The 23682-nt window shown below is 37.3% G+C and overlaps 1 protein-coding gene across 2 annotated transcripts in view; it reads right to left on the bottom strand.

Annotated features, from left to right (window-relative positions):
* The window catches only part of fhod3b (formin homology 2 domain containing 3b), a 280074-nt gene that overhangs the window by 46476 nt on the left and 209916 nt on the right, over nucleotides 1-23682 (bottom strand). Inside the window, exons 8-15 of one of the 2 annotated variants that reach the window (XM_052144663.1) lie at nucleotides 19461-19555; nucleotides 19134-19277; nucleotides 18061-18302; nucleotides 9160-9231; nucleotides 8578-8991; nucleotides 5121-5168; nucleotides 1866-1982; nucleotides 1539-1673 (exon numbers count right to left, since the gene is read on the bottom strand). In XM_052144663.1, coding sequence (XP_052000623.1) covers nucleotides 1539-1673; nucleotides 1866-1982; nucleotides 5121-5168; nucleotides 8578-8991; nucleotides 9160-9231; nucleotides 18061-18302; nucleotides 19134-19277; nucleotides 19461-19555 — 1267 coding nt within the window. The remainder of the gene's footprint in view (nucleotides 1-1538; nucleotides 1674-1865; nucleotides 1983-5120; nucleotides 5169-8577; nucleotides 8992-9159; nucleotides 9232-18060; nucleotides 18303-19133; nucleotides 19278-19460; nucleotides 19556-23682) is intronic. The other variant, XM_052144662.1, reaches the window with a different exon arrangement.

Raw genomic sequence — 23682 nt, forward strand, 5'->3', positions numbered from 1 at the left:
AAGAAATGACACTTTGCTACAATATAAAGTAGTGAGTGTACAGCTTGTATAACAGTGTAAATTTGCTGTCCCCTCAAAATAACTCAATACACAGCCATTAATGTCTAAACCGCTGGCAACAAAAGTGAGTACACCCTAAGTGAAAATGTCCAAATTGGGAAAAATGTGAGATACTGTATATATATACATACACTGCCTAGCTAAAAAAAAGTTGCATACTGTAATAGTTGCATTAATTTTTGGCCGAGATCTTGTATTGATGGGAGAGTCGAACCACTATGTAAATTCTTCTCCAGCACATCCCAAAGACTTTCAATGGGGTTAAGGTCAGGAGTCTGTGGTGGCCTAGTTATGTGTTAAAATGATTCCTCATGCTCCCTGAACCACTCTTTCACAATTTGAGCACTATGAATCTTGGCATTGTCATCCTTGAATATGCCAGGGTAGTCAGGGAAGAAAAAATCCATTGATGGGATAGCCTGGTCATTCAGTACAGTCAGGTAGTCAGCTGACTTCATTTTATTGCAGCATAACATTGCAGAGCCTAGACTTGACCAGCTGAAGCAACTCCAGATCATAACACTGCCTCCAGAGGTTTGTACAGTGGGCAATATGTATGACGGGAGCATCGCTTCATGCAATTCCCTTCTTACTCTGATGCGCACATCGCTTTGGAATAGGGTACATCTGGATTCATCAGACCATTTTTTCCTCAATAACAAGTGGCTTTCTTGTGGGGACACAGCTGTTTAGTCCCAATCCTGTAAGTTTTCGTCACATTGCACGTGTGGAAATGCTCTTACTTTCAATATTAAACATAGCCGTGAGTTATATATATATATAATGGGTTCATATTTTTGTGTCAAATTATCAATCATTACAATTTGTGTTTTGATTTGTTAATAGAGCCTTAAGGCCGGTTTATACTTCAGCCATGGACCTAGGCTTAGTTTGCACTTATTGTTCAGCGTTCTGTGAGTACACAGTCAAAGTCAAAATACCTTAATTTCTGAAATAATTATACATTGATTAAATATACAAAAGTAATGTAATTCATGGATTTGAAATTATTTATTGAAGTTCAAAGTTGCGATAGGCTACATATAATTTTTTATGATTTATTGAGCATTGAACAGTAAAGGCTGACTAAAAAAGGTTTAGACTCAAGAGACTGCAGTGAAATGCTTTATATGGAACTTGTGTTACCACAGACCACCATGTCCATTCATTGGCTCTTAACTATGTGTGAATGTTGTTTTCCTCCGAATGACCATAATAAGAAGCAATAACTTGTCCTGTTTGGAAAACACCCCTGATCTCTGTTAAAAATTGTATGTAGACCTCAGATGCTTCTTCCAACTGTTGAACAAAATGTTCTCATGAATATCCAACATGTGAGATACGGCTTACACACTAAATCACTAGATGAGGTTGAAAATACTTATGTATTTGTCATATCATAATTATCATATTGAAATAATGTAGTTGTGTCAACACACACACACACTGGATCATAATAAAACATAATAAATACACACTTGAAACGATTTCTCTCCTCTATTTCAATACGCTGTAGTCTCTCCTCTCTCTCCAGGCGCCTGCGCTCACGTTCTGCATTTAGAGACTCTTGGTGCTGTCTGTAGGATGAGGTTAACAAACCACCCAGAGTCGGCCTAGAGGACCAGAAAAGACAGTCAGTATTACAGAACCTCAAATATGAATTCTTAGATATTTAAAATGTTTTTATATGTTTCGAAATATCCTCTAATGTTTCTTATAATCATTGCCATTTCATATTCAGAAACTTCTGAAGATTCTTGTATGGGTTGAAGCCATATTTAGAACAAATAAGTACAGAAGCTCACCTGTCTGGTTTACTATCTGCAGGTGAACCCCCTGTGGAGCTAAAGCAGTTGTAGTGTGTGGAGGGGGCACTGGATACACTTGCTGACCTGCCAGGATACATTCCTGCAAAACCATTGCTAAAGAAAGGAGAAAAGATAAATTAAACTACAATTCAACCACAACCACACCAAACCCACATGTGAATATATATAGTGGGGTCCAAAAATGATATATATATTAGTGCTGTCAGTCGATAACATTTTTTAATTGTGTTTTATCACATAATTTTTCGTAGTTAATCACGATTAGGGCTGAAACGATTAGTCGACATTATCGACAACGTCGCCAATAAAAAAAATGCAGACAAATATTTTCATTGTCGAATAGTCGTTTGATCTCATTTAACGTAATGTGAGATAATTTTGAACTCTAATGATGAGAGCCGCACTGCAGTTCACGCCTGACTGAGGAGTGGAAGAATTACACAGCTCACAGTCCAAATGCACTCTAATCTTTCCAAACAGCTTCAGGTGATGTACATCACAAAGTACAAGAATTATACAAAAATACCAAATAAGTAAATACAGAAGCACTCTAGTTGTGGAATAAGTGGAGTCGGAGCTCTTTAAATGAAACAACCCGGTGTTACATCTTAAAGGCAGTTTTAATGCGTTATAGCTTTATTGAAGTTCAAATAATACTTAAGCAGATCATGTAATTAACTACAAACTCTGATTTCTCTGTGCGGTCAGCACCTCTTCTATGAGTTGCGTGAATGTCCTGATCTAAGGGGGGAAGATTGAAACTGCACCTGTCGCGGAGACGCTCACCCTGTCCTCGAGCCTGCACTCGCTAAAGCTAGATTAGAACATGATGCTTGCGACTTATTGAATCATAATATATGTCAGTGTGCATTTCTTATCATGAAGAAAATAGGCTATATGCAGCTTTATTAATATGAGAGAGTTTGTTTTTTAGTGAGTTAAAGATGGATTGAAGTGAACAGAAAGGTGAGAGGTAGTCTTCGTCACATTATACAAGGCAACAAAATATGTTTTTGATTTGTTTTTGTAATATAAATATGTAAAACTCTTTTAAAACAAAGTAAATTTTCTTTAGCAGCTTAAATTAAATTTTCTTAATTTTCTTGAATATACCTATATTTTGTCTTAACTGCACTCGCAGAATTATAACCACAGAATTATAATGTCTTCCACATATAAATATAGAAATGCACTAAAGTAACATCAATTCAAGTAACATTAAACGTTTCTTAAAGTCTAAGTGGGAGGTTGACTAATTGAAGAACTAGTTCGAACATAGGTTGCATATTTATCACAATGCACATTCAATTCGAATTCGAAAAATGTGCTTGCAGACATAGTCACGTTCTGTATTTTCTTGATAGTTAAAACTTGACGTGCTTCTGTGATAATTAAATTGTGCATTACACAGGCTGAAAAGTACTTGATTTCTATCACAAGTTCCATCTGGTCTTGTTTTGTACAACATATAGCGTTAAGAGGTCCTTTTTCCATTATTTGATCACTTACACAGAATTACTGTTGTGTTTGTGTGTGTGTGTGTTGTGAAATGACTTCAGGCAGACACATCGCAAAGGTTCCGCCCTTCTCCGACCAGTGTTTATGCTGGTTTATGCATAATTAATGGTCAATTCTTTAATAGCAATTAAGACAAATTAACATGTTAAACCTTTTAAATTAATTGCATGCATTAACTTTGACAGCTCTAAGATACATTATACTGTATATTTTACTGTATATTAGAGCTGTCAAACTTTTTGTGTTAATGAAAGTGATTAATTTAAAAGGTTTAACATGTTAATTTTTCTTTTTAAAAATTATATATAAATCATATTATCAGCGCAACAATTTGAGTGAAAAGTTATAAATGTTTCAGAGAACATCTTTTGGGCTTCAAAGGAAATCTGACCTTTTGTACAAAGTGAGAGAAATCTTAAATATGTATTATTTATTTTACATAATAACTTTTAGAAAAAATTCTGAATATTATATTTTCAGGTTTAAATTAGATTTTGAATCACATTTCTTCAAAGTGGTCTCCGGATTTTGGAACCCCAGTGTACAGTCTATTTGAATATACAAAAAGTGTGTTGTGTAAAACATAACTAACTAAACAATTTGATGGAACACTGTCCTAAAGTTAACTTTCTAACAGCGTAAAGCTAAAAAATAGATATTTATGAGATAACTAATGATCGTCATTTCCATTCACTTCATTTATCACACATATCATCAATGAGTATACACAGATAAGGAGGGGTGTACCTAAACATGTGCTACAGCTCTGATTCCAGATGATGTCATGCATTCTCACGATCAGGACCAAAACTTAACAGACACCCTGTGTGAAGAGGCCAATGTAAAGGCCTCACTCCCCTTTACAAACACAGGTTCTCTGTTAAACCTAGCTTTAACATGAATGAGGAGTCTGCCAGTTCAGATCACTGACTGGAGTCATACGGGACATGACCTTGCATTGGGAGATATGATTTAAGATGTGAGGGGCTTGTTTCTCTGCATAATCCCATGTTTTCATAAAAAAAGGTCAATGAAACACTGTCATTTGCTCCTTGCACTTGTCTCCATGTTTGGATCTGATGTGATTGATTGCATGCATTATAAGAGCATAAGACACAGAGTGTAAAGTGTCTGGAATTCGACCAATGGGATATCACAACAGAGATTCCATTCGAAACTTTCCAGCACCTGAAAGCATGTGTTGTTTGAATTCAGAGGGACTCACCAGAATAGTAAAGTTTGTCAAGTCAAAGTTTCAAATTGGCTTGATAAAGCCTTGTCTAAAAGTTTAAAAAGCCTTTAAGATACTTGAAGATACAGTACTCGATGAAGTTTGAAAGCTCTAGGGGTTAAAGTCAGGAAGAAAGAAGAAGAATCAGAAGAATAATCAAGTATTAGTAGTTTATTAGTATGCTGGCTTTGTTAAGCCAAGTTAATCATGATTTTGTGTATTCACAAAGATAGCAGTGATAAGGGAAGGCTTAGCGATGATTAAAAACCTTTTTTTTTTGCCTTTTTTTGCCACTTTAATAAACAATGATAATAGAGAGGCTTGGGAAATGACAAAAGGTAGACTGCATCACAGCTTGACTTCTCAGAACATCTGAATTTGCTAAATTTACACATCTCATCAACACTAGAACACCGTTTTTCTCCACCGAAAACAGAGACATTCGAAAACACTCTCCATAAGCGCATACATTGGCCCCTTACCTGTCACAAGAACCGCATGCTGTGTTTGAGTATCTAATATCTGACAGACTGTGCAGAAGAAACAAAACATAAGAAGAGATTAGTAATTGACATAGATTCCAGAAGGATTAGTCATAGATTCAGCCTCACTATTGCTTGTACAAAAGCTGTGCCAGAAAGAAAAAAGAGGACAGAGGGACAAGCGCAAGTGAGAGGCAAGTTTAGGAACAATACACTCAGAAAGTGAATCAAAGCAGTCTCAGCTCATTAGTTTATATGCTTTTGTAGAAACCCATAAGGACTACCAATCAGGACTGCCAGGGCATTCCAAAATGTATGTGTTTACATTTACTGTGTGCTTTTACCATAAAATTCTTATTTCATCTTGACAAACTTTGTATCATTTAAAAGTTCTGACTTGAATGCTAATATGGCTAATAAATATGACCATATCATAAATAATTGTATAATGGCTCATGGTTTTATGTAGCATTGCATAATAGATCATTCTTTCAGAAACTGTGGCATCATTGATCATTACGCAATAGCTGGTCACTTTAAGCGTGGCCTGTACTCTTAGCATAGGACTGCAATTTAATTAGGCTATTAAAATTCAAAGCATAAAGCTGAAGTGTGTCATTTTTAATTTTTACCCTTTAAGATCTGAAGGTCTTTTTAAAGATTTCCTGTTTGATTTGCATAACCAAAAATAAAGGCATATAACTATACAAAAAACAAAGTGGGTAATTTTGGTATAATTTTAAAGAAAGCTTTTCATATTTTTAATTACATAGATTATAATAAATTATGAGACTCTCAGCCTAAGAAACTGCTGACAAATCACAAAAATAAAAGTAAATATTTCCAGATTTGACATTATAAATATCAGGGAGTAAATAAGGTAGCTTCGGAAAGGCTTTTGTTTTGTTCCCAATCATGTCACCTGTAACTGTATAGTACAAAGCAATCAAAAGTTACATCATTATCAAAATCAAAAATAATTTATCCGGGTGTCCAAAGTGTCATGTACTTGGTGCCATCTCATGGTAGCCATATTTAATTACAGTGAACAATCCTCTCTGCCCATATTTGGATGACTTCCACCTCAGATTTCATCAGAGCAGATGTCAAATTATAGAGAAATTAACACAATTCTTACAAAAGACATGTTTACACAGACATTTAATGGCTTTTCAAATAGATTGTAAGAGGCATAAATATAATCCAATAATTGTTCCTACTGTAACTACATATTAAACAAAAATTCAAATAAAAAAATACAAATAAATAAAACATTTGCTTACATTTCATTCATTAATTGTTTTCATAAAATATCACTGATTACAACAATCTCGTACAAATATGAACCATTAATGGACCTGAAAGTCCTGAAAATCTTACCCTACCATTTATATGTTGATTCCTCCATAAAGTTCAAAGCACCGTGGCTCTGTGGCACTTTCAGGACATTCCTGTTTGTTTGAGCATTCTGACCAGCAATATGAAGTGGGACTATTTGATTGTCCAACCAAAGACAGGATGGGGAGTGTTCAGGAAATATGAAGTTTAAAAAGAATCATTGTTCCAATTCTGTTCTTGGCACAGAAATTACACACTTCACCTTTAAAGATACATATTAAACAATAACTATGTTTACAGAAAAGATCTGTCTTTGATCCACTTTATAATCCAGATGTGTTCCTCAAGCTGCCACAGTCATAATGTCAGGCAAACATGCACAAGACATTGCAAAGCATTTTCATCTTTATTCTCACAAAATTTTTACCCTACAGGCACTGTCCAGGGTGAAATACAATTGCCTTTTTATATGTGACTTAATTTACAGGCTTCTCTTGGTTTTGTTAGTGGTACAATGGACCAATGAAAGGCATGTGAGTTGTAAATGTCAGTAAAAGTTAGCATCCTTTAGGGAGTGTCTTGCACTTCAATGGCTGATTCAGGGAGAAAGAGACTTGAGTTTCTGAAACCCTCTGCCTTTTAGCATTCCATCAAATATTGAGGAAGTAACATAAAACCAAGGCCGTATCCATACTAGTATCCATTTATCCTTATAAAGGACTGAGGATTTTATATATAAGACAAGTTAAGCCACAATAGTGCACATGACCATAAGTTAAGACACAGTGAGCACAGCACTTTGCAAGGATGCTCATGGGCTTTGGAAGATACAGGAAGTTTTAAGAGGTTCTCTTGAATGTGGACACAAAGGGATAAGGTGATGATCCACTAGGTGAGGGAGGGTCTGACTCTTTATTATGTGGGCTTGATGGAACAGGAAAAACAACAAACCCTCGCCATTCACAGGAGATCCAGCGATCAAGAGAATCCCATGCCGCACTTCCTTCCAATTGAAGAATGAAATCCCCAGAAATATTGTGACCATGGTCATGGTGTTTGTGAGACCTGAACCAATAAATATAGACATGGGTTTCCTCTGAATTATTTCTCAGGGATCTCATATCTTGACTTGTTTGTCCGCATAGTGAAAGTTATTCTTTAAGTCAGAAATGCAACTATGAATGGCTCTATTCCAAACCCTACCGCCTACTTAGGCAGCTATTTTCTATGGCAGCATCCTGACAGAAATGGAATCTCATGACTGATTCTCACGAAAACTGTAAAGAAACATGTCCTGGTCCAATCTGACTCCAAAATCAAAAGAAACAAATATGAAATTATATTTTGCATTGAAAAAGAAGCCTATTTTAAGGTCATTATGATTTTTTTGGTGCACATTTTACCCCCATTCTCATTACCACAATGCGATAAAGATGCATTGTGATATTCTCATTATTGCAACGTGAAAAAAATTATATATTATTGAAACTGTAATGTATCTGTAAACTGTAAAGTAAAGTAAATCATAGTAGTACTCTCTTGGCACTGCCATTAATTTTTTTTTGTAATACATTACTCATTACTTAGGGTAATGACAATCATTATTGAAAACAATATCAATGGTAAAGTAAAACATCCGTACAAATTAAGGTAATGAGAACAGGGGTTGGGTCCCCATGTCATAATGTTACAATGCAAAATATTCTAATTTATTTTATATTAAGTAGAGATCTGCTTCTCAGTCAAAACCCAGCAGCATCACTTTTGTTCGTTTTCATTTTTCGTTTTCATTCCTAATACCATTTTTAGTTCCTGGACTAAGAGACACGATTTCAGTCATTACTTAATTTTGACAAAATTTGTAGCAACTGTGTTTTGCCTTTGCAATGCAAGATGCATTCTAGGAATGCCTCATCTGCATACATGAGCTGCCTAAAAATGTGGCCAAATCAAGGTGTATCTTATGAGGCATTAAACTGTTTGGAACAAACTTTATATCAGGAACATACCTATGATGCCGTCTAGTTAGGCAGCACACTAGGATTTGGAACTGAGTTGCTATGCATGCATGCATGGTGTACTGTGAATGGCGAGAATCTACTGTGTCTAACTGCACTACCTGCAGTGCTTGTCTGGTTCTCGCCCGTTCTCGCCTTGCAAGGTGCCCACAGCTACCTCATCCAAATCCGACGGGACAAGGGAAGAAGAGAGAAGAGGGAGGACAGGGAGGACAGGGGAAACGGGGTCTTCGCTTGGGGAGGTGGAGGCTGAGGAGGAGACAGAGGAACCCTGGGATAGGAGGGCCTCCACGGACCTGACAGAGTCCCAAGAAGACAGTCTGGGTGATATCAGGGGGCCCAATTCAGGGGTCAGGGTAGGGAAAGACAATGGGGCATTGCGGATAACCTTTATCCCAGACTGGCCCCTGAGGTTTTCCTCAATGTCTGGGTCAGCAGCATTGGAAATTAAGTTGACCATGCACTTAAAAGGCAAACACAAACTAGAAGCTTCCTCTATGGTTGATGCCATCCAGCTACAAATAACAGAATAACAGTAGAAGATCAAATAAATGATGGGAACACCATGAAATGCTGGGAAAGAAGAATTGACTGTTATTAAGAGTCAGGAAATGGAAGAGGATCTACAATCTAGTTTCTAGCTCTAACACACTCTGCTCTGAGGTCCTGTTCTGCTGAAATACCTTTCAGATGCCTGTCTAGAGAGCTCTGTTTTCTTGAGTTCCTCATCTTTCTCCTCCTCCTCTTCCTCCTCTCTGTGGCGAAAATGAGGGGTTGAGGGTTGTAAGGAGGGATAAAGGAAGAAAGGAAAAGCAATAAGGAAAGGAGAAGATAAGAACATCCACCACATGCTCTGATGGCAGACGAAATGACAAACAAGGAAATCACAACATAAAACATTTAAACCATTTAACAGAAGAAAGAGAAGTCACATTTTTGTCACGATTTATTTTCTCCCTGCATGGATGGCGACATATGTAATATGTTCACATACTTGTTTTTAATGATACAATAATTTAATGAATTCTTTTGAATCCATGAATTTATATATATATATATATATATATATATATATATATATATATATTTATATTATATATTGCTTTTGTGTATTTATGAAATGTTTAATTATTTTAGAAATGAAGACATTCTCTATCAATACACCAGCATTTTGGCTGTGTACTTACAGAATGATGCAGACACACCAACTCTGAACTATAAATGCAAACCACCACGTTTGCCATTAAGATGGCACTAGTATGTTTGTTGGCAAACCGTCGGGTCTTAGCAGTTGTTTGCATATGTTGGATTTGGCTGTGTATGTCCTTGTGTATGTATGCTACACCTTTATTTGCCTTGTGCACACTATAGATGTTTGGTAGCACTATGCTATCATTCGATCGCCAAACACTTATTAGTATTTAAACTTCCATGTTGAAACTGGGCTGCCAGGACCCTGGTGGCTGGGTTTTCATCCTTCCTGGATTTCTCCTGTCTATAAAGGTGGTGCTCCTTCAACTGCACAGTTGTTCCCGTCAGAGGAGAAAACGGCTCAGAAAACGTGGAAAGCGAGGAAGTGTTTTAATAAGGACAAAGAATGACTGGGCCACTCGATCGGTCACTTTCCAGTGTGGCTTCACTATGACTGAGGCTTTAAGTTTCCCTAGGTAGCGAGTATTATATCACGATTCCATGGAGAGAAGATGCTCATGGCTAGTCCCTGTTGCTCCGGATCAGTGGCTTCCATCGTATCAAAATGCTCTGTCGTTTCAGCACATCAGAGTGATTGGAGGAGATCATGTTCCTGGACTAGATGATAGAATCCTTGCAACCTTAGACCAATGGAATGAGCTAAACCATCTGATTTACATGACCAAACCGGTTATACTGCAACCTTAGACGATGTCTTAGACCACTGGAACGAGCTAAACCATCGTATTTATCTCAAACCGCAAACTTCATATATGTTAAGATGTCTCTAGTCAATGCAAGGTCCTCAGTGAATAAAACTTTCATCTTAAATGACTATTTTACATCTCATAAATTTGACTTTTTGTTTGTGACTGAGACTTGGCTTAATGCTGTGGACTTGAGTTCTTTATCACTCCCCTAGACTTAGTTCCCCTAGACTCTCTGAATGGAGTGGAGGTGTAGCAACACTCTATAAGAATTGTATTAAATGTCAGCTATTGTCAACAGAAACTTATACTAGCTTTGAGCTGCAATTATTTAAGATGGATCTAACTTCTCCAGTGCTCTGTGCACTTATTTATAGGTCCCCAAAATGCAACAAAGATTTAATTTAATAATTCAGATTTATTTATCTCTTACTGTCCCCACTATGGACAATTTTCTTATTCTTGGAGATTTTATTATCCATGTGTGCTTCTTTTTTAGAGCTCATTGATTCTTTTAATTTTACTCAGTTTGTATTGGAACCTACAAATAGAAATGTCCATACTCTTGATCTTGTCTTTTCCTTGGGCTTTCCTACTACAAATGTTGTTTGTTTATCAGATAATTTGTTTATCTGTTTGTATGCTACATTTCCTCTGACAAACATATGTAGTATTAATCCAGGCAATTATACTCAATAACAATTCCACAGCAAATCATTTTTCTGAAGCTTTTTTAGCCTCATCACTCTTTCAAACATTAAAGTCGTTGCCTCTTGATTTAGGTATAGAAGAGCATTTTAATCTAATTAACTATATTTGTACAAACATACAATTTTTGCTCCTTTTAATTATAGAAAACAAATAATAATTCTCAGCCATGGGTGAATAATTAAATTTGTGCCCTTAGACAAGTTTGCAGTAAAGCTGAACGGAAATGGAAAATGTCTTTTGAAATATTAAAGGAATCTTCAGTTAATTTTCAGCGTATAGTGAAAGCAGCAAGATCAAGTTATTTTTCAGATATAATTAGCAAGAATTTTCGTACGCCTAATATTCTGTTTAATACAATTTATTAAATGTTATCTCCTTTAGTCAAAAATTGCCTTGAGGTTAATTAAAAAAACTTGTGAAGATTTTTAGCAATTTTTCTTAAACAAAATGAAGAACCTCAGTATTATTTCAACTTTGTACGACTCTCCGGAGATACCTTAAAGTCTCAGTAGTTTTTATAATTTTGAACTTGTTTCTCTTGCTCAGTTGGTAAATATAATTACTCTTATGAGACTTGACACAAGTCCCTTTGATTCCATTCCTCCTCGGCTGCTGTTATTTTGTTTTGTAGTGGTGGTGGTGTAGTGGGCTAAAGCACATAACAGGTAATCAGAAGGTAGCTGGTTCGATCCCCACAGCCACCACCATTGTGTCCTTGAGCAAGACACGTAATCCAGGTTGCTCTGGGGGGATTGTCCCTGTAATAAGTGCACTGTAAGTCGTTTTGGATAAAAGCGTCTGCCAAATGCATAAATGTAATGTAAATGTAAACCATGTAGACCTATTAGGTCCTAGTATTCAGTCTCTTATAAATAATAGCTTGATCAATGGTATTGTTCCAACAAATTTTAAACATGCAGTAGTGCAGCCCCTCATCAAAAAAACTCATTTAGATACTTCTGTTTTAAAATATAGAGGCCTATATAAAAATTACAATTTTATTGAAAAATTTAGGTATGGTAGTTCTATCTCAACTTCTTCCATTTTTATCTGAATATTATATTATAGACACATTCCAATCTGGGTTTACTGCTCTGATCAAGGTATCTAACGACTTAAGGATATCTGTCGACTTGGGGAATACTGTGATTCTTATCCTGCTCGATCTAACAGCCACCTTTGATACTCATGAGATCTTATTACGGTGCCTGGAAAAGGAGGTGGGTATCAAGGGTACAGCTAGATAGGGCCTTCTCAGTCTGTATTGGAAACATTTTTTCCTCATCAGCATCCATATGTTGTGGTGTTCCACAAGGATCTATTCTCAGTCCAATTCTATTTTATTTATACATTTGCCCGTTAGGTTCGATTTTTCTAAATGATAATATTGCATATCATTTGTATGTTGATGACGCCCAACTGTATATTCCTTTCAAACCAGATAATTCTTAGTCCTTTTGTTCTCTAACACACTGCCTTGATGTGGTTAAGTGGTTAAGAGAATGTATTGTTTTTGGTTCTTCATTGGCCACCAATGTGATCACTAACAGACTAACCTCTATCTCATTAAATGTATCTGACCAGATTAAAAACCTTGGTGTCATCTACTAAAAAGTGTTGTTAAAACAAATTTTTTTCCCAACTTCGAGCTATCTCTAAATTAATGACAGTGCTGTCAAATATCTGGAAATTGCTGTACATGCATTTATATCTTTACTCAGTACCATCTCTACCGTCTTCAGCTTGATCAAAATGCAGTGGCCAGGCTTTTGACAGGCACAAAGAAGAGGGAAAATATAACCCCAGTTCTGGCGTCTTTACATTGGCTGCCAGTCAAGTTCAGGATACAGTTTAATATTCTTCTGCTTGTATTCAAGGCCTTTCAAGGTGTAGCTCCTCAGTATAACGCTGATCTTTTATATCTTCAATCCTCATCAAATTATTATAAATCTGAGGTCCTTTAACCAGATGCTCCTGTTTGTTTCAAAGACAAGATTAAAATCTATGGGTGACAGTACTTTTTCCGCTGTAGCTCCCCGAGAATACTCTTAAGACTTTCTCCTACAGAGGAGATTTTTAAGTCTCGCTTCAAGACACATCTTTTTAGTTTGGCATTTGAGGCTGAGTAAAGTTATTGTTCTTAATGTATTGTGAGCATGCTCTTGTGCTGTTTTGCTATTTTAATTTTACTACTTTTGGAAAGCACTTTGGTCAACTGCTATTGTTATAAATGTGCTATAGAAATAAAATTGTATTGTATTGTATTGTATTACATGGAAACTATGCCATAGATTCGACACAGAAGTATAAACCAGCCTTAAGAATCACTTGTTTGTGAATCGAACTACACTGGTGGCCCACATGCTTGTTGCTGTGTGCTACTAGCAAAGAAAACATAAAATATTTTTTTTCTATTTATTGTCTTTGGATTATTTTGCTGCACCCAGTCTCTCTCGGATTTTCAATGAAGACTGCAAGCCCACAACACAAAGTAGTTTAGTATGGTGTTCTGTGCACATTGGCAGAAGAATGCAGATGTTTGAGAACCAAATATCATGAAAATCTTTTGGTTCTGGTATTTAACAAGAACCAGTTCTCGAATCCCAACCCAAGGGAGGGGGAACGGATGGACTGATGGATGGATGGACAGATGGGTGCATGCATACTCACACAAACAGTTGATACAACAAAGCATTAAGACCTTTCAATTCAAAAGGCAGAGGAGAAGACCTGGGCCTCACTGCTCAAGGGTCTCTCTCTCTCTCTCTCTCTCTCTCTCTCTCTCTCTCTCTCTCTCTCTCTTTCCTCTCTCTCTCCCTCAGTAGACTGGTATTTATTACTAATATGGAAAACACCACACTTAAAAGGTCCATCTAATTTCCTGTGGTGGGTTAGCTAAGAGACGGCAGGATCAGATGACTGACTGAGACGAATTCAACTATCTGTCAACCGAACCACTCGAAGAAAAATAATCCACAAAACCCATCACTAACAGCAGATCCTGTCATTTATAATCTAAATTATACAGAGTCTGTGCAGCTCCACAAAAAGAGAATTGTGACAAGGGAGAGATAAATAGATAGTAAGGATGGCATAAAATATTGATTATTGATCTACATGTTATTTTTTCCATACATTTTTGATATCGATATATTAACATCAGCCGACATTTAAATTAGAAGCCTAATGCTTTCAATTAATTGCCAGTTGCATGCCATTCAATGCAGTCTGATGTAATAGCATTGAGAGACCACAAGGGGGCGACATAACATTTACTGGAGCCAGTCGCGGCATGGACAAGTCATCACACATTACAAGCTGATGGCAGTTCTAAGTAACAAAGTTTTCTGTACTTCTTCAATAATTAACAAAGTGACATTGGTTAGTTTGCAGGTTAATGTATGAAACTGATGCAAACGGAATGATTAGAAATGACACTTATTATGCAATTTCCTTGTATGTAGCATTGAATAAATCAAACTGTAAAACCACAAAAAGACTTGTAACTTAAAACATATTGTGTAGGCTAAATTAAAGATAATTACACAAAAAATCATCCAGTAATAACTAGAGTAAATAATCTATGTCTTTTGATAATAATTTGTGTTGAATTGGATGGAAAACTATGCTATTCAGCTCCATGGCACTGCAGAATTTTTACCAGCCTCCGGAGATGGCGAGCCAATGGTGTGTGCATACTGCATACCATAGAAAACAGGTGTTTCATAGAAAATAATTGTTTCAAATTTTAGATGTCCACTAGACCTGTCTGACAAAATCCCAATATATATTGATAATCATCAGGAAAATCTTCAGATTATCAATATGTGAAAACAGCATCAATCCCAAGCCTAATAGATCGTGATGAAAGTATTTATAAAACATACTGTATTCTTGCTGTGCTGTCTTATCTGACTGCTCATACAGACTGGCTGTTAGATGGTAAAAAGTTCACTGATGGAAATTTCCTTTTAAAGTATTGAATGTTATATTACACAGCAGTTAGTTACAACCACTAATTTGATTGGACAAGTGACTAATATTATGATATGATATCTATATATAATATTTAGTGTAACATCACAGGGATGCTTCACTCCATCTGTCTGTATTCGCTAGCTGACAGCTTTGCATCCTTGGTGACATGCCAGTAATTATTTTATTATGGGCCATAATCAATCTGTCTATTGTTATCAAAAACCAGTATTCACAATTAAGCTCCTTTCTACAGTTTTGCATACTTCAAGTAAAATTCACAATTTTAAATGTTTGCTAGAAAAGACTGATAACAGTCCAAATATAGCTGTAAAGCCCTGGTCACACTAGGCTTTGAGCACGCAAAGTTATTTCAGACATCGCAACAGATCAGTTTATGATGTCACATGCAAGGGCTTATGGTTTTAATAAATTATATATAACAAATAACACATTTTATATTATTTATAATATATAATTTATTAATTAATTTTATATAATTTATATAAATGTTTTATATTTAAATCTTCTATTGGTTACATGTCTTCTCGTCATCCAGTTTCGCAGGTCAGAGTTCATCAAACTTGAACATTCCTCCCCAACCAAGTGGTTTGAGGTGCATTCAAAATTAAACTCAGTCAAGAGTAAATGTACTGTATCTGGCTTTTCAAGCTACATATGTAAACTTTACTCCACCCAAACATTGTTACATTATGTCAACATAGGGAAATACAAAACATAATAGCTGCTACTGAGTACTGCATAGGCTCGCGTTGCTCAATAAATAATAACAAATCAAGAAACTAATGCACATTGTAGAAGAGATATAAATTTTTTCTTTCTTTATTTGATAACTTCTATGACACTTTTACCTGTTTCCAATATCAACCAAATCAGATAGATAATGACAAAACAAAAAAACATGATATTGTCTTACCAATATAGTCACTGATATATTGTGCATCCCTATTTTACTGATCATAGCACACATTATGCTAAATGCTTACATTAATGCTTTATCAGTATTATAAAAAAATGTTTTTTTTCATGAAACATGATCTGATCTGAGGTTTGCAAAATGTATAATTCTAATATATACTTGCAGTCATTTTTCAACTTATTTGATGGTTCTAAATCAATGGAGAAATCCAAAAGACAGCCTTACTCTAATTATAGTGCTCGCGGTGAGCTCTAATTAATCAAATGGGACAGTAAATCCCACACACTGGAGAGTTGATTTTCCGGGGCTCTGTAATTCAATATCACTTTTGGTAAGATTCACTCACAGAGACACAGAATAACGCCACACTCTCCATCATTCCAATTTCACAGAGCCAGTGAGCTGGCCCGGACTCTCTTTGCTGCCTTATGTGACCTAACTGTGGGGAGAATGTGTCCTCCCTGACAACGGACTCGTTGGATCAGCGTATTATGAGAGAAAAAGCATATTAAACTTTTTTGGGGGCTGATATACTACCGTGATAGCCAGCAAGTATATCTGCACTGCTTTATACCATGAAACATTCAAAGGATATGGATTAAGTTGTATGATTATAGTTTACAATAGAATGTATAAGGACAATAAAGATGTCTTTCAAGCAAGATCTAGTACCTCATTCTGTGCAACTGCCCTGGAAAGAATGCATGGCTCATATCTCCATATTTCAGTGAATTCCTATTTTCACCTCTCTCTCGGCCTCAACGGTTCCCACCGTCTCCCTCGTGTGTGTGTGATTAATAAAAATGTCTGTGCATTAGGAAGTGCTTTTCGTCTCTCCTTCAGAGCATAATTAAATTCTCCATCTTCTTTTGGGACTTAAAGACTCTCATGTCAAAGGTAACGTGATAGAACACCCAATATTAAACTGCTTCCCTTTCTTAGAACATCAATACATCCTGAACTACACATTGTGTTTTATGGCTGAAAATGAACACGTGTTCAGGGGAAGGTAAAAATGGTATAGCGTATAGTTCTTTCGTTTTCACTTTTCCACAGATTTCACAAGAAAATAATTAAGTGTCATATCTCTGTTTTATAATGCGTTATGCAAGGAAAGGACACAGTGCAAGATTAGCAGTGCTACGGAGTATCTTCCTAAAGTAGCTACGCTACAAACGTACATTTGTCAGTAGCATGACAGTGTTGGAAAAGTGCTATAAAAGTAGTTTGATTTAGGAAATGGCGTAAGGATATAACATATTTTGGCATCTGTCTGCTCTGTTTTTCAATGTAAGAATGTGCTAGATGGATGTCTCTGTTTTTTCAGCATCTCGCTCAGGAGAACCGCCTTTTTTGACACTGTGTCAATTAAAAAAAAAACCATCTGTTTAAAACGCATCTCGAGATCTCTGCATTCTGCTCTATTTGTGGCGTTTTTTTTTAACCCATGGATGCATTGTGTGAATTGCCCTTAAGGTGTTAGATGTGCACTGCTTTGTCAGTTGGCTGAATAACTTCTTATGAGGAATGGAGAGACATTTAAATTGTATTTTTCATAAAATTACAAAATGCACATTCATGTTTGACAAGGTAATTCAAAAGGTAATGTGTTACTTCTAGTAATTATTTCACTACTTGTTGCTTTTCTAGTAACACTTTTTTATTCCGACAAGTAGCAGTGTAGCAGTAGCAGTCTTACAAAGCACTTTGGACCATCATGACGTAGTCTAAAACTCACAGATATGTGGCATTGCTTTTTTCAATGTAGTTAGCTAAATCTTGTTAGTAGTTGCAATATAGGCAACCACTTCATTAAAATTTCTGCTTGACTGAAGCTTAACTACTATAAATTATGAGCTTCAAAGTAGCTTTACAGCTTCAAAGTAGCTCGCCCAACAATGCAAGATAATAGATATATGTCACCACTACAACCATCTGTTGTCTGGAATGATCTTTAATATAATGACAGTAAATCATGAAATTATTTGTGCTTCATGTTACACATTAATTCAATTAATTCACTAATTAATTAAAGTCAACCTCTCTTTTTATCTCCTTACCTTTCGGTGATATCCTCTATTCTTTGGCTATTAAAGGGCAAGATGTTGGGGGTGTGGCTGTGACAGGGGGAAGTAGGAGCAGAGGTGTGGCCTTTTCCATTTTGGAGTGAGTGTCTTCGGCTGCGTCGTCGTTCCAAGCCCCGCCTCTCCGGTGTGGCCCCCACACTGGCCCTACGCCGGCTCTTATGTCCGGATGGAGGAGGCTGAGCCTCATCATCACCATCCTCATGACGAAGGGTCATCTATACAGTAGAGACGTCATAAAATATTGATATATCAATTACTAATCAGCACAATATTTTATCAAAATATTTGTGAGGCATCGATATATTAAAATGAGCCGACATTTAAAAAAGAAGCCTAATTTGCGTGCTTTCCAATTCACTCAGTTGGCCTCTGTTTTACAGTCTGGTGTCTGGCGTAAAAGCATAGGGAGACTACAAGAGAGTGATATAACATATATTTAGGCCGGTCGCAGTCAGGAAAGATTTCAAACGCACACAAACACACACACTGCTGCTCATACTTTACCAAAGTTGTGTTGAGAAATATGTAAAAAATTAGTTTTATTTAGATTCAGTAAATATATAAAACTATTGTGAAATGAGCAGCCCAAATTATATCTGAAAATAATCCTGATATATATATAAAATCTTCTGATTATCAATGCTTAAAATGGCCTAATAGACAGACATAATAATATTAGATGAGCTTTTGTTACAATATTATCAAATAATAACAAATATTGAATCAGCCAGTTTAAGGTTTATTTTGAGATCTCTGGGTCCATAAAGGCCTATTAAAAGTCAAGATAAATTGACTTATTGTAAGAAATGGGAATCATAAGGACTGTAACAATTTTGGTTCTGGAAGAAACATTCAAGAACTGTTAACCGAATGTCTTGATTCTGGGTAAAAAACTGTTTTTGATTCACAACCCTATTTAGTGTGAATTGTTTTGGTGCAACAAATTTATTTTATAATTTCATACTGCCTTTGGTTGGCAGATAAACAGATTATTTGAACCTCAACAGGACTGACTAAAATCTAAAGCAAGCAGAGTGAGTGGTAACCTCATAGATGTTGAACTGCTCCACTAAGTCCAGATCTGTGCCCTTCCTGTTAAGGTGCCTCTGAACCATGGTCTCCATCCCTTGCTCCTCTAGACTGTCAACCACATCATAGAACGAGTCCTGGTCGGCTAGACCAGCCAATGTCTGGAAAGACAAAACAGAGATAGAAGAAGAAAAAAAAAAAACTTTAATATAACAACAACATGTAATATTATTAATAGTGTGCAAAGAGAGATTACAATGGTGAGGAGATCTATGCTGATTTTGAAGCTTAATTTGTATATCCCCCAGTCTATAAACTATGTGTAGAGAATTTTGCACAGGTACCTTGTTAATAAGGGTCATGGCATACACCAGTAGCTCAGTGTCCATTCCATCCTTCTCATCAAGGATTTCCATGGTACTGGACCACGGCTTGCAGCCTGGACACACACATAAAAAAACATATAATTTATATAATGGTAATCGAAATGATTACTGATAGCATTGTTTATAAGTATGCACTGACTGCATTGTTTTAGCACCGAGTCACTGAAGGATTTACATAAATACATGAAATTTTACCACCTGCTATCTATACCAGTACAGATTGTACTAGTATAGATGACTGGTTAAACTACTAAAAAATTATATTGTTTTTAAGTAAATATAGCAGAAAAGTTTAAGCTCTTTCTACATTGAATAAGTTAGTTTAACTTGAAGATATTAAGTACATTCTTCATTTGCACTCAATACAAACATGTAAAAATTAAGGCTCTAGCTCAAAGATGCCCAAAACCATTGGCCCGTGATGAACTTTGATTTGGCCCGCCTTGCCATATATGACAAGAGGGGGAAAAAGAGAAAGAAAGAAAAAATGCTATTGATGCAATTTTTCATTAGATTAATTTAGAAGATTGCAGAGTAATACTTTTTTTATATAATGAAATCATAAAGGAGGGGAACGTCATGGTTACTGTTGTAACCTCCGTTCCCCGAGGGAAGGAACGAGACATTGTGTCGAATGAAGTGACACAAAGGGTCTTCCTGGGATGCCAAACGTACCTCTGAACCTGAGAAAAGGCCAATGTCAAGTTAACAGACAGAATTTGCATGCCCCGCCCTGGACATATGGGTATAAAGGGAAGCGGGGCAGCGATTGTCAGTCAGGATGTTGCACTGAGAAGCCGATAAGGTATGGCCATTTACAGTGGTAGGTCTAGTGCTGTGGCAGGAGGGACACAACGTCTCGTTCCTTCCCTCGGGGAACGGAGGTTACAACAGTAACCATGACGTTCCCTTTCTGTCACTCACTCGACGTTGTGTTGAATGAAGTGACACAAGGGGTCCCATATAAAAACGCCATGCACTGACTGTGTTACGTGAACTGTCGAGACAGGTGTAAGTATGCTACTGCGTGCTAAGGGCAACTGTGTCGGCTGCACGTAGCCCTCCCCAACGCCCCCAAAGAGATGTCACATACAGACCTTAGGTTCCCCGCACCCCTGGGGGGGGAACAGGTGCTACATGACTAGCATGGGAGCAAGCCCGGCATCCGCGGCCTTCTCTCTCACTATGTCTCTCACATAGGACGTGAAGCGGCTGGGGCCTATCTTAATGCTAGGAAATGCATCAGAGAAGGCGGTCTTTCCCGATCCTATTATTTCAGGGCGAAAAGACCCTGCGGAGGCCACATCCTGCCCAGTCTAGGGGGAGGTAACGTGGCAAATACACCACAAGGGTTGTGAAGCCGTACGTGGAAAATGGTGCGGTGGAAGGTCCAGCCTAATGAGGGGGGACCGGGGCAGCGGGGCTGCCCAAAGGAAACGCAGGTCTGCCGACAGGGGGACCGCAGCACGGGAAATACCTCATGGGGAGTTTGCCTGAAAAGGGAACTAAGCCCGTGGAGCCCGACCCCAATACAGAGCACCTGTGACTCATAGTGGGTCTGGACGTAAATTGCTCCGCTGAATTCACAGGCCAGAAGGCTAGGGAGGAGAACATCCAGGGAGCGACGCTTGGTGGCTAACCTGGGATAGAAGGCACACTGGATCAACTTGGTGAAGGGCGCTGTGTGCAAGCAGAACACCCGGTCGGTTGTGCCGCGTTACCGAGTTCTACCGGCTCAGACCTGACAAAACACGGGACGAGACCGACTCAACCCTGAGATTGTAAAATCTGGCAAATGTATTGGGTGTTTCCCAGCCCGCTGCTCTGCAGATGTCTGCTAAGGTGGTGCCATGGGCCAGTGCCCACGAGGATGCCACACTTCTCGTAGAGTGTGCTCGAACCCGCAAGGGGGCGGGCACGGCCTGGGTGTGATAAGCTAAAGAAATAGCATCATCAGTGAGCTAACCTCTGTTTGGAGATGGCGTTCCCTTTCCGCCCTCCACCGTAGCAGACAAAGAGCTGCTCAGAACATCTAAAGCTCTGCACTCCCCAGTTCGTCCGCTCTAGTAGTGATATAGTGGGGAGGGATATACCCATTGGCCTTTTCTCAAACATAAGAGGTGTTTGGGGCACCCAAGAGTGACCCCTAGTGTCACTACATCGACACACCGTCGAGTAAGAGACAGATAGGGACCCCTAGTGTCACCACATCGACACAAAGTCAGGCTCCCTCCATCAGGGAAAGGAGGTTACGACAGTAACTAAGACGTTTTTGCCACCTTTCATATCTTGGTGCTCCTTCATTAGTTATAAATAAATAATTTGCAAGAAGGGCAGAAAGAGCAAAAAAGCTTTGTGTAATGTACCAGCTGCATGGTTAAGAGAAATACTTAAACACCTTTTTCATCTCCATATCTAGCTCCATATATCCAGGTTCAGAAATTAAATGGCTCAGGGCAACAAAAAACTAAAATTCACCTGCAGTCTGATATAGTTCCAAATACATACATCGCAGTCTTCATTTTATTTTTCGCTGGACATTATTTGATTCTTACTGTCCACTGTCCAGAGTGGCAGATGCTTGTGCCATAAACATGCACAGACGTGCACTCCGGTTCTCACGCTCTGCATCAGTTTGGTGTCATTCTCTCACGCTACCAAATACTACAATAGAATTAATAATAATATTAACAAAAATAATATCTGGATGTGTTAAATAGCCTTGATTTGAAATAAAATGTTATTAATGATACAATAATAATTTTACAGAACATTTACCACTGTATGAATCATATCTCTACCTACTGTTCATTGTTAAATGCTTATTTTTGCATTGTTTTATTAAACAGGCATTAAGGAGTTGCTAAGCTTCATTCAGAAATGCTGTCATCTACTCCTGTGTGTCGGTGCATTAGTTTTGTATGCAAATTTAATAGCTGAATTATTTGGAAATATGTGAATGAGAAAGAAAGTTTTGTTGCAGTTAAAACCTTATTTGCTCATTTGACTAAATTTAAAAGAAAATTAAATAAGTAAATATTACTTAACTGGTGTCCCAGCATGCACCGGGCTTGAATAATTAATTCGCTTACAGGGTTTCACCATTTGCAAGTTGATTTAACACAGGTTGTAGAGTTGAATTTGTTGTTTCGCTTGGTAACTTCTTGTTTTGTGAAGTCTGAAGTAAATTTTCTACACAAAATATCCTGTTCATGATAAAAAAAGGTCTGCGTGCACAGCTTTAGATCGTATTTCTAAAGCAAGGTGATGTTGTAAAATACACTACATAGCATGCATTAAGCTTACCTGTTGAAGGTGTCCATGTGTCATGTGGTGCATGATTAAATACGTTAAAAATGCTTTGAAATGTTAGTACTATTAAAAGCATGGCATAATTCATTGCTACATTGCTTAAGAAAAATTTACAAACACAGAGTGAGTAAAATATACTTGAAACTGACTATTGCAAAGTAAACTTTACTTGAGAATTTCAAATTATAACCACCAAGAATTGTTTGTACGTAGCCTTTACTTTACTATGGACTGTTACATTTACTAGCAATTTCTGCGTGGAAATTGTTTCTTAGGTTTTTCACTCTAATTCGCTGGATTCATATTCAGTAAATCAATCAACAAATTTAAAGAAACTGTGGTTTAAAACACTTAAAATGGTGATTGAAAAAATAAATCAGATGAAATATGGGGCAAGTTCAAGCAAATGAGCTGCATTTGTTTGGGGAGAAAATGTCTGTTAAATAGATTAATGGCAGGAGTTGTTCTGCTGCGTCTGCAAGCCTGTCTGTCTCTCACTAGGAGACCAGAGACAGAGTCCTCTCCTCTTATGTAACCGTTTTAAAGGATTGCTCTCTTTTTTACTCTAGCTCTCCTAACGTCGTAGCTCTGGTCCTATCATCACCTTTTTCCATGAGCTCAGTCGGTTAATCTTGATTTACACTCCTGGTGACTCCTTATCATTCACTGCCAATGCAGGGGTCAACAATATAAGCAATTTCTTTATAACATCCAATCAAATGAGTTTGTAAGCTCAAAGCAAACTGCCACATTCCTTCACCTCTCTTGTTTTTTTCTGCTCGTCTTGAGTTTTAAGCTGCAGGTAACTGAACCCCACCACAGGAGATAGTTAGAGTCTCTCTCAATCAGCTGTGGAGGGCTGAAATCC

This window comes from Xyrauchen texanus, chromosome 15 (genome assembly GCF_025860055.1).
Source record: "Xyrauchen texanus isolate HMW12.3.18 chromosome 15, RBS_HiC_50CHRs, whole genome shotgun sequence".
Taxonomy (NCBI): Eukaryota; Metazoa; Chordata; class Actinopteri; order Cypriniformes; family Catostomidae; genus Xyrauchen; species Xyrauchen texanus.